The 16,074-nt window shown below is 43.6% G+C and overlaps 1 protein-coding gene across 1 annotated transcript in view; it reads left to right on the top strand.

The window, feature by feature from the left end:
* Positions 1 to 15,777, top strand: part of WIPF1 (WAS/WASL interacting protein family member 1) — a 55,187-nt gene extending 39,410 nt beyond the window's left edge. The window contains 7 exon segments of the mRNA XM_040069693.2: positions 845 to 974; positions 3,166 to 3,342; positions 4,576 to 5,096; positions 5,098 to 5,332; positions 7,757 to 7,969; positions 9,557 to 9,670; positions 10,946 to 15,777. Of these exon segments, the coding sequence (XP_039925627.1) occupies positions 845 to 974; positions 3,166 to 3,342; positions 4,576 to 5,096; positions 5,098 to 5,332; positions 7,757 to 7,969; positions 9,557 to 9,670; positions 10,946 to 11,001 (1,446 nt within the window). The 3' untranslated portion in view covers positions 11,002 to 15,777.
* The last annotated feature ends 297 nt before the right edge of the window (positions 15,778 to 16,074 follow it).

Below are 16,074 nucleotides of genomic sequence, written 5' to 3'. Positions count from 1 at the left end.
TTTTCAGAGCAAAACCCTAGCTGATTACCCAGAATGGGCTGTCTCTCAAGAGTCTTCCCCTCATTTTCTGCCACAAGCAAGATACAGACTCTACTTGTCCCTCCATGACAGCTTTCCCCACCTTTCAGAAAATCTCCATAATACTGATCTGATAATTTAGAAAATGTTTCAGGAACCGTTTCCTAGAAGAAAGAGCTAAATATATGTGCATGTAAGTGTATTGTTTGAAATTTTTTTGTTCTTTCTTGAAAAACTGTGTCACCAAAACATAAAGGGAAAAGAGAGGACCATTGAGACAAACTTCATATGTCCAAAGGTTTTATTTGGTCTATATGAGAGGTCGGTATTATTGAAGTGGCAATTGCCATTTTTATTTCTTTCTAAGCTAAAATAGTAGACAAAGGTCCATCTTTGCTCTGATTTATCTAGATTTTGTATTTCACCACAACTTTCAAGAATGTCCACCTTCTTGTAAAACTAAGTTATGTGTATAGTCTGTTCTTGCTCAGTCTCCAAAATGGCAATTTGCCACTAATATGCTTTGGCTTTAAAAAATCAGACATTCTAAATTCATGAGTTCAAAAAAGGTGAATTCACATAGAAGTGTTCTGTTTCTAATGAATAATGTGGGTTAGAATAGCAGTAGAGTCGGGGACTTGGAGTCAGTGACAAGGCCAGCTACCTGTAATATCGTTCACAAAACTAGACATGGCATGCTACCTACCCACTCCAGTGCTGTTAAAACAGACACTGATGTCTCAGGTAACTACCATATTTGAGCAGAACTTCGTATCAAGAAGTTGGGGTTTATTTTGCCTCCTCATTTTTAATTTTTGTTTTGCAGGCAAATACTGAAAAGCCATCCCTAAGCAGGTCAGAACAAGCAGGGCGAAATGCTCTATTATCTGATATTACCAAAGGAAAAAAGCTCAAGAAGACGGTTACTAATGACAGAAGTGCTCCAATTCTAGACAGTAAGTATAATTCTACATGTTGGAATTTATGTAGGCATGAATGGTTCTGCAGATCTGAAAGCAGAAAATTATTTTATATATTACCAGATGAATTGCCATGAGAATAGCTAAAAGAAAATGGCAGAAATTGACATGACATATAAAAATAAATTCTATTCATCATGAATGAACAGTCAGCTGAGAAATCAAGTACTGCTTATTAAATGTGAATGCTAATTCTCATAAAGTAGTTTATTTTCCTGTTTCCTTATGTCAGAAAGCTATGCAAGCCCTACCAGGAGTTCTGCTGAGGCCCTGCAGCAGATTAGGCAAACAAAACCCCCATAAGGACTCAAGAGAGGACAGAGAATAAAGTGGAATTTCAGACTCTACTTTTGCATAAACAGTATAAGAATAAATGCATGCCTGGCATGACACCATTGGCTCCAGTACCACTTAGAGCAAAACCAGAGCCAGAAGCCACAGCTCTACTTATGTGTCACTGCTGCATGCAGTTCTGTCACTCCTGGAGTGACTCAGGGGGTTATCTTTTTGGCTGAGCCTTGCTGCTCAGCCAGCCCAGCAGTACTGCACAAGGCAGTGACTCTACTTACCTGAATGGAAATAAGGTGTCTATGCAGCTGTGCTGCTGCTGTGTCTCACAGCACGTCTTGGTAGGTGCCAAGAGGAGGCTGGAGAAGCCCATGTAGCAAAAGTATTGGGAAGGCAGAACAGAAGCAGAAGAGTGAGGAACACAGGCCTGTGCTGACAGAGGACTAGCATTCATTACCTAAGGAGAAAAGACACTTCTACAGACTGATTAGCAAATGTGATACACCTCAGTCTAGGTTTGGCAATGCAATTAAAGGCTGTGATAGGAACATGATGGTGAAAGAAGGAAATGCCCAGAGGAGTGTGACCAAATAAAAATAATAATAAAAAAAAATAGATACAATCCTGCAATCAGCCAGCTACAGTTTTTAAAGATTATCCCTGAATGTGAAGTTACATGTTCTAGCTATAGTAATGAGCTGGAGGGGATTAAAGGAGGGGGTAAACAGTAAGATAAAAATTATGCAGCCTATTATCTTATTTACATGAATTAACAAATCATAATGAAAGACTAAACCATGGTAGCAGCGTTTCTCCAGAGGTTCACACCCTATCTGAGTCAGAGCTGAACTGAGCTGACATGCTTAAGAAAGAGAAGGATAGTGTGAAAAATTCCCCCATGGATACATTCTTGCTTTTTTCTTGGGGAAATTTTTAGAAGTGCTTTTCAACCACAGGTTTTAATTACATAGAAGTCAGTGAAATTTTTACCCGCCCAAAGCTGTAGAAATTAAGATTCCAAGAAATGAAGCAATTGCTCTTAGCCTATGTGGCCCACCATCTGAGAGCTGATCTCCAGATATCCCACCCTGTGCACCTGCTGATTTTGCAGTGATGCTCTGAATAAGGCTCTTCTCTGTATTGTAGTTGTGAAAACACTTCCATTTTACTCTTGGCAACTCAGTTGTCACAGCAGAAACATTGACATTACAGAATAATGGGAGAGGAATGGAGGGCTGATAAAATAATTCCTGCCTATTGGAAGCATTAACAGCTAATGACCCTGTCACTGCACTTCTGAACCTACAGAAATGGCATCTCCTTTCCTACCAGGCTTTCTTTAAATAAGTAGATATGTTGCAATATCATCAATAATGAGGGAATTCTGTGCCTTCCCAGCACAGAATTCCCCAGAGACACCTTCAAGGGGAAGGACCTTCTGCCTTCTTCCTTCCTTCGCTTTTTCCCATGAGATTGCTCTGTCTCTGCTTATGGAGAAGTGGAAGAGAGCAAAAATAAAAAGAAACAGGAAGAAGCAACTAAGGTGCTAACAGACTACATTATATTCTCAGAGGTCCCATCCATGCTCAGTTCCAAATCCTCTGCAGCAATTTGCTCTGCTCCCCAGTCTAGAGTGCTTTGCTCTCCAGACTAAAGTGATGGCTTAATAAAATGCAGAGGCCATGGTTATTATGGTTACTGCACCAGCTCCTCTGTGGTGCAGTGCTGGTGGTGATGATGGTGGCTGTGATGATCCAAACCCTGTGTGTTTTGAAAGTTCATCCATTTTTCCCCAGCTACAAGGATTACTCTAATGAAAGAGGTGACTTTGCAGGATCAGTCTTGCTTCACTAATATGGGGGATCTTTTTTCCCAACAGAACCCAAAGGATCTGCTGGAGGTGGCGGCGGTGGCTTTGGAGGAGGTGGCAGTGGCGGCGGCGGGGGTTTTGGTGGTGGCAGTGGTGGTGGCTTTGGTGGCGGTGGACCACCTGGCCTTGGAGGCCTTTTTCAAGCAGGAATGCCAAAGCTGAGATGTACTGCAAGTCGAGATGCTGGTAAGAAAGACCTTGAATTTCCAGTGTGAAAAAATGACATTTCTTAAAACCTTCATAGCACTGCAATAAATTACTTGCTGGGATTGAGAAAGCCATCAAATATCGTAGGCTTTTAGGAAACGTAATTTTCAGTTTGAATCTTGTTTTATTCTTACTATTAGGTTTTATGAGGGTGAAGCCAGACTCCCTTTCTACCCATCCTCCTTGTTACTGATGAAAACCAAAGATCTTGGTAGTGTTGAATGGCTAACTGCAAAGTACAGTCAGGCAGATTACGTCCTGCCTTACTTGTTGGGTGTGCAGGACCAGAGGGGAAGAGAGGAGGATTCCAAGCTAATTCTTTCTTGTGCATCAGGAAAAAGGATCTACTTTCCAAATGGAAAAGCTGACTTGTGTCAGCTCCACAACAGCATGATTTGCTGCTTAGGGAGTGCATGAGGCATCCCATCTGGCTGGTACACACACTGCAGATGGAGGCTTGTCTGGAGTGTGCTTCTGGCTGACAAAATAGCTGCCCCAAGCCTCATGCCCCTTTAAATGAAGTTCATCTGGGGCAACTGAATTTTTTTAAGTTTAAGGACATAGGATTTCATACTCGCTGAAGAAGGATTAGACAATGGGAGTTGTAGGGTGTTACAAATATTACCTATTTTATAGCCTAACATAATTTTTCAGCAAATGTGTACGAAACAGTCTTTCAGAGCTGGTATTTTCTATTATCTCACAGTCTATTTTTGGGAACTTGTATTAATACAAAAGTTCCTGGCATCGGAGAGCAGTACTTGTGAAGTGCAGGACCGGCTGCCTTCTTGATGATGTGCACAACTATATCCTTAGATCACAGCTACTAGGAAGGGCTGAAAAGAGCATTTTCCTGAACTTTTTTTTTTTTTAAACGTAATTTAATAGCTAAGATTTCTTTGCTCTCAGGTTAATGGTATTCGGCACTTGTTCTTCACCGTTTTTCCCTACCTATTTTACGCTTGCTGTATGGTGGCCGTATCACTTGCGTTACTTTGTGGCCACTTAACTCGTGCCTCACAAGCAGCATCCCGATGTCACCTGGTACTCTGGAGTGGTTTCCCGACGGTACCGGGGATGGGGCTGAGCCTCAGGGCAGGGGTGCTCCGTGCCGGGCTGCGCCCTGGCCGCTCGCAGGGCCTCGGGACGCGGCCCGTTCGGAACCGCAGCCCCGGTGCGACGGCGCTGACGCTCCCTCTCCTGTGTCCGCAGACGCCGGGGGAGGCCGGCCGCCCGTGCTGCCGCCCGGAGGCCGCTCCGCCGCCGCCAAGCCCTTCTCGCCGCCGAGCGGCCCGCCGCGCTTCCCGGGGCCGCCCTCGGCGCCGCGCAGCGCCGCCCCGGACCCGCAGAGGAGCCGCGTGCCGCCGCCCAGGCCCGACGCCGGCTCGAAGCCCGAGGCGGCGCCGCCGCCGGTGCCCAGCACGCCCCGGCCCGTCGCCTCCGGCCTGCACAACCGCGGGTCGCCGCCGGTGCCCGGGCTGAGCCGGCAGCCCAGCTTGGGGCCCTCGCCCCCGCCCTTCCCGGGCAGCCGGGGCGCGGGGTCGGCCGCGCCCCTCCGGCAGCCGGGCCCCGGCGCGGCGCTCCCCTTCTCGGGCCGGCCGCCGCTGCCGCCCACCCCGGGCAGGCCGGCGGAGGACAAGCCGCCGCCCCCGCCGCCGCCCCCCGCCGGGCACCGGCCGCCCGCCGCCCGGGAGGCGTCTCTGCCGCCGCCGCAGAGCGGCAAACCGCCCGTTGCCCGCCGCCCCCCGGCCCGCCCTCGGCGCCCCGGCGCCCCCGCTGCCCCCCGGCAGGCCGGGGCCGCCCCCGGTCCCGCCCGCCCCCGCCGGCGGAGACGAGATGCCGCGGCTGCCGCAGAGGAACGTCTCGCTGGGGTCGTGCCCGGCGCCCGGCGGGGGCCGCTCCGGACCGCTGCCCCCGCCGCCCGGCGAGAGGCCGCCGCCGCCCGTCAGAGACCCGCCCGGGCGCTCAGGTAGGGAGCGGGGACGGGTGGCACGGGGAGAGGGGGCTTTGGCCGTGCCCGTGCCGGCCTCACGTGCGCGACAAACGCATCCCGGGATGACATCGCGGTTAGGTGCTAGGGATTCTGCAGGTGGAAGCAAGGGTTTATGGGCATCACGGTGGCTTAAGGACAGTCAAAGCGCATCACCGGTATGCTCACGTGTACTTTTACAGATCTTAGTAACTTTCATTATAGTCACTGTAATTGAAAAGGGTTGCAAACGGATTTGCCCATTATGTTCTTTGATGCAAAGAAGCTTCTGGTAAAGTGACAGCATCTGACTTCCCGAGTCAAGCAGCGTGAGTTAATGGTCGCGTTCTCGCGAGTGGAGGTTTGTGGAACGTGACCTTCTACGTGTTCAGAGGCACACACAGTCAAATACAAATAGGTTTAATAAAAGACCTAGCCAACAGTTGTTAAATGTAATAGCACTTGTTACAGCGTGACTAAGTGTTGTTGCTTACCATATGTAGATATCACATTAGACTAAAAGTAGAATTATCTCCTTTGAGCAATTTCATAATGTACTTTGTCCTTTGTGACAACTGTTGTTCATAACTTTTTAAGAATTGCACATCATAACTCAGCTCTCTGATACCTGGTAGTTGTCCCTTTGGAGTTGAGAGAATTTAGGCACAATCGAGCCCTGTAACATCAAAAGCATTGCACAGAAGATACTTCTAGGAAATACTGTAGAGTTGTCTTTAATTTCGTCCTTTGGAATAAACTCAGAAATCGTCTTTAGCCTGCCCAGTCCTAGACAATGGAAATGAATGGGAGCTCGCACAGACAGCTATGTTGCTTTCCAGCTCCTTGAACCAGCCTGGATCTCCAACACCTACAGCAGCTGTGCAGCTACAGAAAATAGTGGCCCTGAAACTGTGCTTTGTGGAGTTGGTTGCCAGCCCAGAGGATGGCACAATGCTAGTGCAGCCTGCAGGAAATAAATCAGAGGAATCCCATTACAATTGACAGGGGAAGTGGATCAAAGTTGCAGTGTGTCTGCAATTATGTCACTTCCAAGAGTTTGTTCTGTGATGACCTTGGCTTCTGCCAGTGCTTTCCTAGTTGACCCTTTTCTGAGGCAGATGGTTTTAGTAAGCCTGCACTAACTTTCTTCTGGCTCAAGTCTGGCTCAGTAAGTAGAAGGAAGTTGTAGCAATACATTCTAAACATAAATACACCTGTTCTGCAGCAGTTCGGTATTGACAATGGCGTTTAGCTACATTTAGAGAGAGCAAGCAGGACTCTTCTGAAAGTTGCTGAATGCTTCTCATTCTTTGAAACCATTCCCTGAAGGCAAACTTTAGTAATTTGTAAAACATGAAGGGGAGCAAAAATGCATGAAATACACCATGCTTCTTGAAACATTTCAATGCTTCTTGCTGGAGACACGGTATCTACTGCTCTTTTTCAAAGTGCATGTCTGTAGATAGATTTCATCAAGACAGGGAAGCATTTATTGAAAATTAACGTAATTGTCAGTTGCCCAACTATGCCAAACAGAGGTAGCGAGACTTTTGAACATGCATAACTCTCCACACCCTCTGCTTCACCTTCCTGTGTCCTAACCATGGGCACTTCTCTCTTCATATACTTTTCTTGTAGATGCACCCTTCCCCTGCCCTCAGGACAGCCCTGGCCCTGTATTACGTAGGCTGTGCCTTCATATTTGACCTGTCACGTCCGTGCCACTTACAGATACGCAAACACTGGAAATGTCAGTCTGTGTGAGGTCTGTTTCCAGTTTACAGGGAGATGGATATGCTCCAACTACTGAAAAACCTGTCACGCAGCTCATTTGTTTATAAATGAGTGAGCTGATGAGCTGCTGCTTAATGCAGCCACTCCTGGGCAGAGCTCCCCTGTGCACCACCACAGACCCTGGCTGTGACACCCAGAGGGGACCAGCCCTATGGACAATGAGCCTCTGAAGGTGGCAGATGTCTTCTGCTACACGTCCTCTTGCCTTGCAATAGTACATAGAAAGGAAATACGTTATGGTTAGGACCTCCACAGCACCCTGAATTCTACCTGTGACTTCTGCTTGTTGTGGCCACTGTTAATTTAGTGGTTTAAAAGTATCTCTAAGGACCAGGACCTCTACAGAGGCTTCTGTAGCTGAGGGGAATGGGAACATAGACACTGCAGTGTATTTATGTTTAGATACATCCTGCTCCTCTGAGCTGTACTCTCCAAATCACCACCATATCCCCAGAGTGCCCTGGAGTGCAGGGAAGTGGGTGCTGAGTGCCATTACCCCTTGGGGCCAAGGGTCCTAAAACAGCCCTTTTTGTTAGCAGGAGGCCTTGGGATGCCAGCCGTGGCTTTCCACTGGCAGAGTAACCCCTGGTGTTAACAGCATTTGTGTGTTCGCTTCTTGCCTTGCTCTAGGCCCGCTCCCGCCCCCTCCTCCCTTAAGCAGGAACGGAAGCACTTCGAGGGCTCTGCCCACTACTCCGCAGCCGCCTTCCCGGGCAGGGCTGGACAGCCAGAGGGGTGGGCCGCGACCTCCGCTTCCCCCCGACCGGCCGGGCTCGGCCGCGCCGCCGCCTCCGCCGCCGCCTTCAGCTGCTGTCAGAAACGGCTTCCAGGACCCAGGCGATGGTGAGCCATCCTCCCAGCTCTTTGCCCTCCAGAGAGAAGGTGCAGTGGCTTTTGGCCCTAATACCTCAAAAAAGGTGGAGGTATTAAAGACAGAGACTTTGTTTCTAGCACCAACCTTTGATTTCTTGGGTCTCAGTCCTAGCAAGTAAGAACAGAGTAAGTCATACATAGAGCAGAATTGCAAAGCCATCAATATAACCAAATATAATATAATCCAAAATAACCCTTTGAAAAATACCCTGAAAAAAGGGAGGGAATTGTTTCAACTCTCATATGAATTCAAACCCCAGCTACACTGACACTTTGGAAGTCGGAACAAGTTAGATGACTCAAAAGCTGAAAGCTGAAAAACAGATGAGGGAAGGGATTGTCAGAACGTTGCTGAAAATGTCAAGTATCTATTTCTGTTAGTGTTTATTAAAAAGATGAGGTCCAAGATTGCTGTGTTTTAAAGATTCATCATTTCTTTTTAATTGTTTTCTATTTTCATAGAACAGAGAAATCCTTCAGCTAATTACGAGAGGCTAAAATTGGTATTTCTGATATTCATAAGGTTAAAAAAAAACCCCAAACATAAAATGAAACTATAACTCATGCTTTTGAAACATCTTCACACATCAGGTAAGGCAGAAGGATCGCAGGCATATTTCTTCCTACACAAGTCATTTGCAGGATTCAGAACACGCAGCTCCTTTACACACTGGTTTCTGAATGCAACCATTGGGAGTAAACAGAAAAACTGGATCCAGCAAATAACCACATGTACAAGTGCCAGGTAGAACTTTCACAGCTGTTCATTACGTTATGCAGTAAAATACAGCAATATCGCAAGAAAGTTATGGTTGCAATTCCTGAAGCAAGCAAGTGAAGAAATGATAAAATTTAAATTGGCCCACACTTTCTTCCTTAGGCTTTCAAAATCAGGTGCAGAGGTCTTGAAACATTGCCTATTATGCCAATGAAGAAACTGGTCAGCTTTCTTTATTTAGAATTTCTATAGACTCAGTAAATGCAGCAAAAGGGCCCCTGTAGTCTAAAGAGATATAGCTTCAAGGGATGTATTTTTCCATTTTTGACACTAGTAATATACAGGATTCTCTGTCATAAATTTTAGCATAATGGTTATTTTTCTCCTTCCAGTATAAATATTAAGATAGAAAAAACAGTACTTGGAGGAGTATGCTTTAAATGATGCTTTTGAGTTCAGTGTATCAATGACACATGAATATTGGTAAATTCTATACCAGGAACAAAATACTGTTCCGAAGTAGGAGAAACTAGGCAGTTGTAGTAGCATATATATGTGTGTGTGTGTCTTGTGTGTATGTAATTATGGCTGTTTTCCTGATCTGTGATTTTGCATTAAATTGGCAAAATGATAAATTAAAATTGATAAAAATTTTCATTCTCAAATGAATCTAAACAAAGCATCATCTTTCCTGCCTTTGTAAGAGAATGCTGGTTTAGTACTCAGCGGTGTAAGCATTTTGCAACATAAAACATACATTAAACATGATGTCAATGTCAATTTACTTTCCAAAGCTATGTCAGAAAACTAATGAGTAAATTGCATGGGATTTTTTTCAGATGAATGGGAAAGCAGATTTTCTTTTCATCCGATATCTGATTTGCCACCTCCAGAGCCATATGTACCCATGAACAGAAGTTATCCCAGTAAACTAGCAAGAAATGACAGTAGAGGTAAGTTGGAATATCAGTGTATTGTCCTAAAACCAGTATGTATGGGGAAGAGTCTGGATGCTGAGGCTTCCAGACTTCTCAGACTAGCAGTCTGGTCATCCTTCCTCACCACGCAGGAAAAGCTAAATGCAGGTTCACAGGTACAAACCCTCTAAAACTTTTTGAGTGAGGAATTTTTTGTTTTTTCAAGTTGAAACATGTACTCTAAGTGACCAGCTCTGCCATTATATAGTCAGCCCTTTTGCTTTAGGCTGCCAGAACCACAAAACCCCTCAGGATTTTCTCATTTCCCATCTAAATTCATTCACAACTCATTTTTGTGCCAGCAACATCCTTGAGTTTAATTTTCCTCTCTTCTTGTGTGTTGCACTCCTCATGTTTTTTAAGACAACAGTCATATCCTCCTCTCAGTTTTTGTTTTGCTGGGCTGATTGAATCCGGATGTACTACACTCTGCTTCCAAGCCAGGTTCTCTGATCATCAGAGCTGCTTAGGTGTACATTTCTGGTTGTTTTTTGTCTTTTCCAATCAGTGTTACATGCTGTTCCAGCTCAAGTTTCAAACATGTCTTCTACAGCAGCGTGAATGTTTCTGATCTTCTTTAGTTGTATTTTGCCTGATACACCCGAGGATCAATTACTTCTTTCACAACCAGTGACATTGGTGGCTCATAGTTGTCCTGTAATCATGTGTATGCTCAGATGTTTCTCTCCTGTTTCAAGATGATGAGGTTTTGGTTTGAAGCAGAGATTCCTGTTAGTCTCTGACTGTTCACTTTGCCCTGTTAGCTTTCATCCCATTTGTATTAGTCCACAAAGGAAAGCAAAGTAACATATGCATTTTTTTGTGTTTCTGAGTTTGTTATGAAAATCTTCATATAGGGAAACATATTAAGAGCTTGGAATTTTTACTGTGTTTAGCGCTTGCCTCTTTTTGTTGAGATTTGCACTGAGAAGTTGTGTCTTCACATAAATTAGTAAGACTAATAAGAAGTATCAGTCTGTTCTGGGAAGGGGACAATGGACCAAAAGAGATGTGCTTTCTAGGCATTAGGGATAGCATTAGTTAAAACATTATTCTACAGTGTTTGAAGTTCTGATGTTGTTTAATAAACTAACCAGAAACTGTACAAAGTTGTCTTTTTTTTAATGGCCAGGCATGAAAATTAGTAGATCTTCACCAGTTACTGAATTAATTGCTTGGATGTAAACTCCCCCTTGAAAAGGAGGAGTGTTCCAGGAGGAGTAACCCAAAAAACCCTTCTTTCTCTTTTAGGTGGGTCTGTCCGAAAAGAAAGAGGTGCCCCCCCGCTCCCGCCTATACCAAGGTGAAATGGATTCTGGCCCATCTTTGGGTGACATCTGTTCTCAAGTTTCCTTCGAGTCAGCTTTCCTGTCCACACGGCTGGAAAGCTGTCTGTCTTGATTGATTTCCACTTTTGGCTTGTCAGCTGGGACAAACTTCAGTCTCTATTACAGAAGTAATAGATGTGGCTTATGGACTATAGTTGCTCAAAGCTATGAATTTTATTTGCTTAAACTGCAGGTGTTTTGTGGACCCTACAGAACATACATGCATCATGCTTACAGTGTCCAACCCTATCCCCTGGAGAGCACCGTGGGAGGTCTGGCTTGGAATTTGATACAGCTTGAACAAAGCTGTTCCATTCCCTTTGGGTACAGTAGCTGTATTATTTTAATGATAAAGTATTTGATGTTTAAAAAAAACAGTTGCTGGGTCAAAAGTGTAGCCAAGAGTCCCCTGGACCCTTTCTTGCATGCTTAACTCAGCCTATCTGCTTCTGCAAGCTATGGACCTACTACATGATGACAAAGAGTTCATCTTTAACTTCTTCACTTCAGCTTAGTCAAGCAAATCTTAAACAATTCACAGCATATCCTGCCTCAAGGATGGAGTGTCTCTGGCCTTGTTTTTATCTGCAGAGAACCTTCCAAAGAGAAGCACAAGTGAAGAATTCATCAGCATAAAAATATATATATTTTTTTAACCCTCTTTCCTATTTTTTTAAAAGTGTTATGTGTTCTGTGACCTAATTTCTCTCCTGCTCTTATGTGGACCAACCCACATCATGTCATCCATGCCCTGGATTACTGACTGTAATGCCCTCTGCCTGATATTGCATGCGAAGAGTCCTCAGAAAGTAATCTGAGTGCAGATGCATCAGTTACTGTAGCTGCAGGCTCCTCCTGTAAAGCATCACATCGCAGTGCTCCACAGACCGCTTTCCAATCGTTTCTTTGGTACAACTAAATGATAGGGGTTGACTTATAAAGCTTCTTGGCACTTAGGTCACAAGTCCCAAAGAGCTTGTGTTTGACTTCCATTATGGTAGAGCAGCCAAGGTCAAAAACATTCCTCAGTGAAAGCCCTGATGTTTTGAGGGGGGTCCGGCATTTGTACATTCAAGTGGGACCATCCAAAATTTGCTGTCTGCACCGGTTCAAGAGAAATGGAAAGATTTGGTCTTCTGAGTTGGCCATGAAGTCTGTCCCTTCAAACTTTGCTGAAAGGAGTCTACAGAGAGCCGCCAGGCTTCCATTGATAGAAGAAAGAGTAAAGTATGCTAACATTGTGGCAAGTGGTTAATATGTTTAATGGCTTTTGAATTTTGTGTATGAGAAAAGAGGTCATTGTATGAATGAGTTTTACAAGTGGATCTAAGTGCGTATAAAATGCCTTTGGAAATTAGAGGAAGATTATAATTTTGGATTTGAAGTATTGGTGAATGATAGCTCTTTGTTAATTGAACCTCTGAAATTTAGCTCTGAAAGATGTCCCTGCAGTCTCATCAGCCGTACATTTCTTCAGTGTGTTCCTTGGGATCCCTACCAAGCCTGTGTCAGCAGCCATGCTTCACAGGGTGTTGCTCAAAAAAACACAAAATAAAACATAGAAACTAGTCATGTAGGTTAAGAAGATGTTTCTCTAGCATGAGAGACATGATCCTAAGTACACTCTGCGGCTAGCATGAGGTCAGTCCTTGAAAATCTAGGGAATTTAGCCAAAGAGAGTCTGGACCCTGCTGAAGTGTCTGTGCATCATAGGGCTTTTTGCTCTGTCAGCAGGGAGGGGCAGATCCACTTTCTGCCTGGCAGCCTGGATATCACATTGAAGGGGATGAGACTTGAGTTGGATTTGGCCAGATCAAATTTAATTTGGTCTTTTCAGTGTTTGTTTACAAAATCTTTTTAGCTGTGATAGCATTTGATTATGTACCTGTTTTTTACAGTTTTGTATCTAATGATCTATTTTAAGTTACTGTTTATAGTCTTGAACCTGCAATTAAATGCGCGGGCGCAGGGATGTATCTACATCCAATTGCAGGATCGTGGCTGTAAGAGTTTCTTAAACAGATACTGGTGGGACCTCCATGTGACAGGTGCACCTTGGGATCAAACCTGGCACAATGCTGAATTTGTGTAAGTGTTTTGTGGATGTCACTTAAAGTGCCTGTCTCTTTGGGATATTATTTTGTGAATAGACGTCCAAATAATATTTTTAGGATAATAACTTAAAGGATAAATTATTGTATTCATCTTTTAAAACTGAAGCACTTAATACCTTTCTAAGGAACAATGTTTTGATTTTAAGAATACAATATTTTCAGTACCTTGACCTGCCAAATCCTTTTTAATATCCAAACAGCTATGCAGCCAAAAAAAACTCCCCAACCTTCCAGAAATAATATCTTTTTTATAACTTACCTGATTCCAACATGACAGTTTTACTTTGGTAAGTCAATGAAAATGCTGCCTAATGTTCTGCCAATTCTCTGTATCATTCAAAATACCTTGTATTTGATCGTTTCAGCAAGGTTTTCTGACCAGAAATCTGGATCACTACCAAAGACTTGGAAAACCAGCTTCAGTTTCACTTTAAAATGTGCCATGTAAAAGGCCCCAGTTAACAGACTGAGAATCCTGAACTGCTTAGATTTTTGCAATTCTTTTTTACTCTAGAAACCTCTTCAGAACAGATGTTTGGCATGCATGTAAAATAGCTCAATACTGCAGAAAGGGGCATTTTTGTTCGCATAACAGCGTTTCCATTTATATGTTTCGCTGTAAAAGTCCCTAGATATATTCCAGAACAAAGCAGCATTTTATCATTCAATATATTGCTTCATGTAGCAGTAGGTATTTACAATATGATCAGTATTAAAGTATTTATTTCACTATGAAGTGTTAAAAAAGAATAATACAAAACAGGTTGAATCAATGGTGCCTTAAGACTTTTTTAGTCAACTTTTCTATGTCTCAATAGAAGAATTAATAGACATTGCTCTTCCAGGTCCTAAATAGTGCCGACAGTAGCATTTTGCAGTGTTTGAGCCAAGCCCTGCTGTTGTGTGCTCAATCTGCTAATTCCAGGTGGAGCTCAGTGTGTGGAGAGGCCACTGGATCAGTGTGTAGGTGAGATGTATGTGGACACTGGTTGGCTTCACAATCAGTTGCTGGTATTGCTCTCAAAATTTAGTCCTGTCCCAAACCAGTGTCTGACATTGCTGTTCACACCACCCAGCTGACTTCAGTGTGGTTGCATAGGTTACAGAACTAAATTCGATTCACTGCTTGCATATAAGATTTGCTGGGTTTGTTTTGTTGGCATTTTATTATGAACCCTCACACCTCAACCTATCTTCTTGCGTTATCACTGAGGCTCACGCTGTGTGACAATGGCCACTGATGTTCATTTTTGTTTAATTCAACTCCATAAATAAAATGCGAATCATTTTTGTACCATGTAAAAATAATTTCTCCTCTATATTTTTGGAAGAAAAGCACCTGTTCTGTTTGTTATGACTTTCTGCACCAGCCATTGGGAAAAGCGGTCACACTGATGAATGTTCAGAGTTGTTAAAGGAAACTCAGCTTGTGATTCAGGAAGTGTATATTTCTATAAATTAAATAAATAACATCGCAAAGTTCTTGTTTAAAAGCCAGCATTTCCCAACACTAAAAGAATCATAAGGCTGGGGTTTTTTCTGCAAGACAGCACTGTGAAAGAAGTTCCTTATATTGTCACTTGAAAAACTGGGCGGTAGTTTCTCCTTGCAACATCAATAGTGTGCATGACGCAGAAGTAGATCTGTCTTGGAGCAAAGGATAAAGGAGCTAAACTGCTGTCATGTATCACAAGTATTGGAACACAACAATCTTCTGTATAGAAGTACGGAAGTAGAAAGGGTACTTTTTGCCTTGGTGGTAAAGAATTGAGTTGAGTGATCAAACTGATGTTATTTCAAGCAGAATGTCAAATGTTGAGAGACCTGGAGAGGGCCCCTTGGCCATGGGACACTGGAAAAGAGACAATTGCTCGAGGAAATAAAAACCAGGTGGCTGAATGTTGTTACCAGTACTAGATTAAAAATTACTGCATAAAATGTGCATTTTGTAGTTCCACATCACAGTGATGTGAACACCTTTGTCTCACAGCTGGGTGCAAACAACCTGTTACAGCGGTACATTGACTCCATGTAACACAGATTGTGTGAGCTTTAATCTTTTAAACAGTATTCAGCAGAAAATTAGGAGAATCTCTCACCTGAGATATCCAGGAGCACTTTAAGATCAAATTCATGGAATGGTTCTTCACGTACATTGGAAAAAACCAGGGATCTTGTAGCCTGTAAGATGGATATGTTTGGACCATTCAGTTAAAATCTAAACTGGAGCATTGGCAAAGAGGGGAGTATTGGAATAACTGAGGCAGAAGCAGAGCATGTGTGTATAGGCTCAGTGAGAATGCAGCAGGTAGGTATGCAGATTAAAAAGCAAATATGGAAACCGCATGTCTTAAGGGAGTAACCATTAAGGAATGTTGAAATACATTTTTTCTGTATTTTGAAATACGATTTGTCTGTGGTAAATATTCCGTAGTGTAAACCAGTGCATGCAGAGGAAGACATCTAAAATTGGGCTTCCAAAGCCACACAAGAGAGGGAGAAACATAAAACAGGCTGAGCAGAAAGTAACATTTCTATCAGATGCTTAAAGTTTGAGCTTTTAATAAAATATTAATCTAGTTCTGTGAATTTTTTGCTTAACATTTATTTTGTATGTGATTTTGTTCTCTTTATTTTTCTGGCCTATACAAAATAAATTTTACTTTTATTTAATTGGTGGTGCAGACTGTTACATTGAGGACAAACACAGTAACTTCTTTGACAAAAGCACATACTGGCTCTAGGAGGAATGTAGCAGTGAGTGTGGCAGGAGCTGGGTGAGCTGTTCCCTACCTCTGCCGTCTGCCATTGGACAGCAGCACAGCAGTAATGCTCAGAGGACTTCGGTCCTATGTACAGTGAGGGACACCTGCAGATAAGAAGAAATAATGAATTTACTTTAGGATAAAGAATGATTGAAAACCAGTGGCTCATGATG

The sequence above is a fragment of the Hirundo rustica genome, chromosome 7 (genome assembly GCF_015227805.2).
Source record: "Hirundo rustica isolate bHirRus1 chromosome 7, bHirRus1.pri.v3, whole genome shotgun sequence".
NCBI classification, from domain to species: Eukaryota; Metazoa; Chordata; class Aves; order Passeriformes; family Hirundinidae; genus Hirundo; species Hirundo rustica.
The sequence above is the reverse complement of the archived record's forward strand: the minus strand, read 5'-3'. Positions and strand labels throughout refer to the sequence as shown.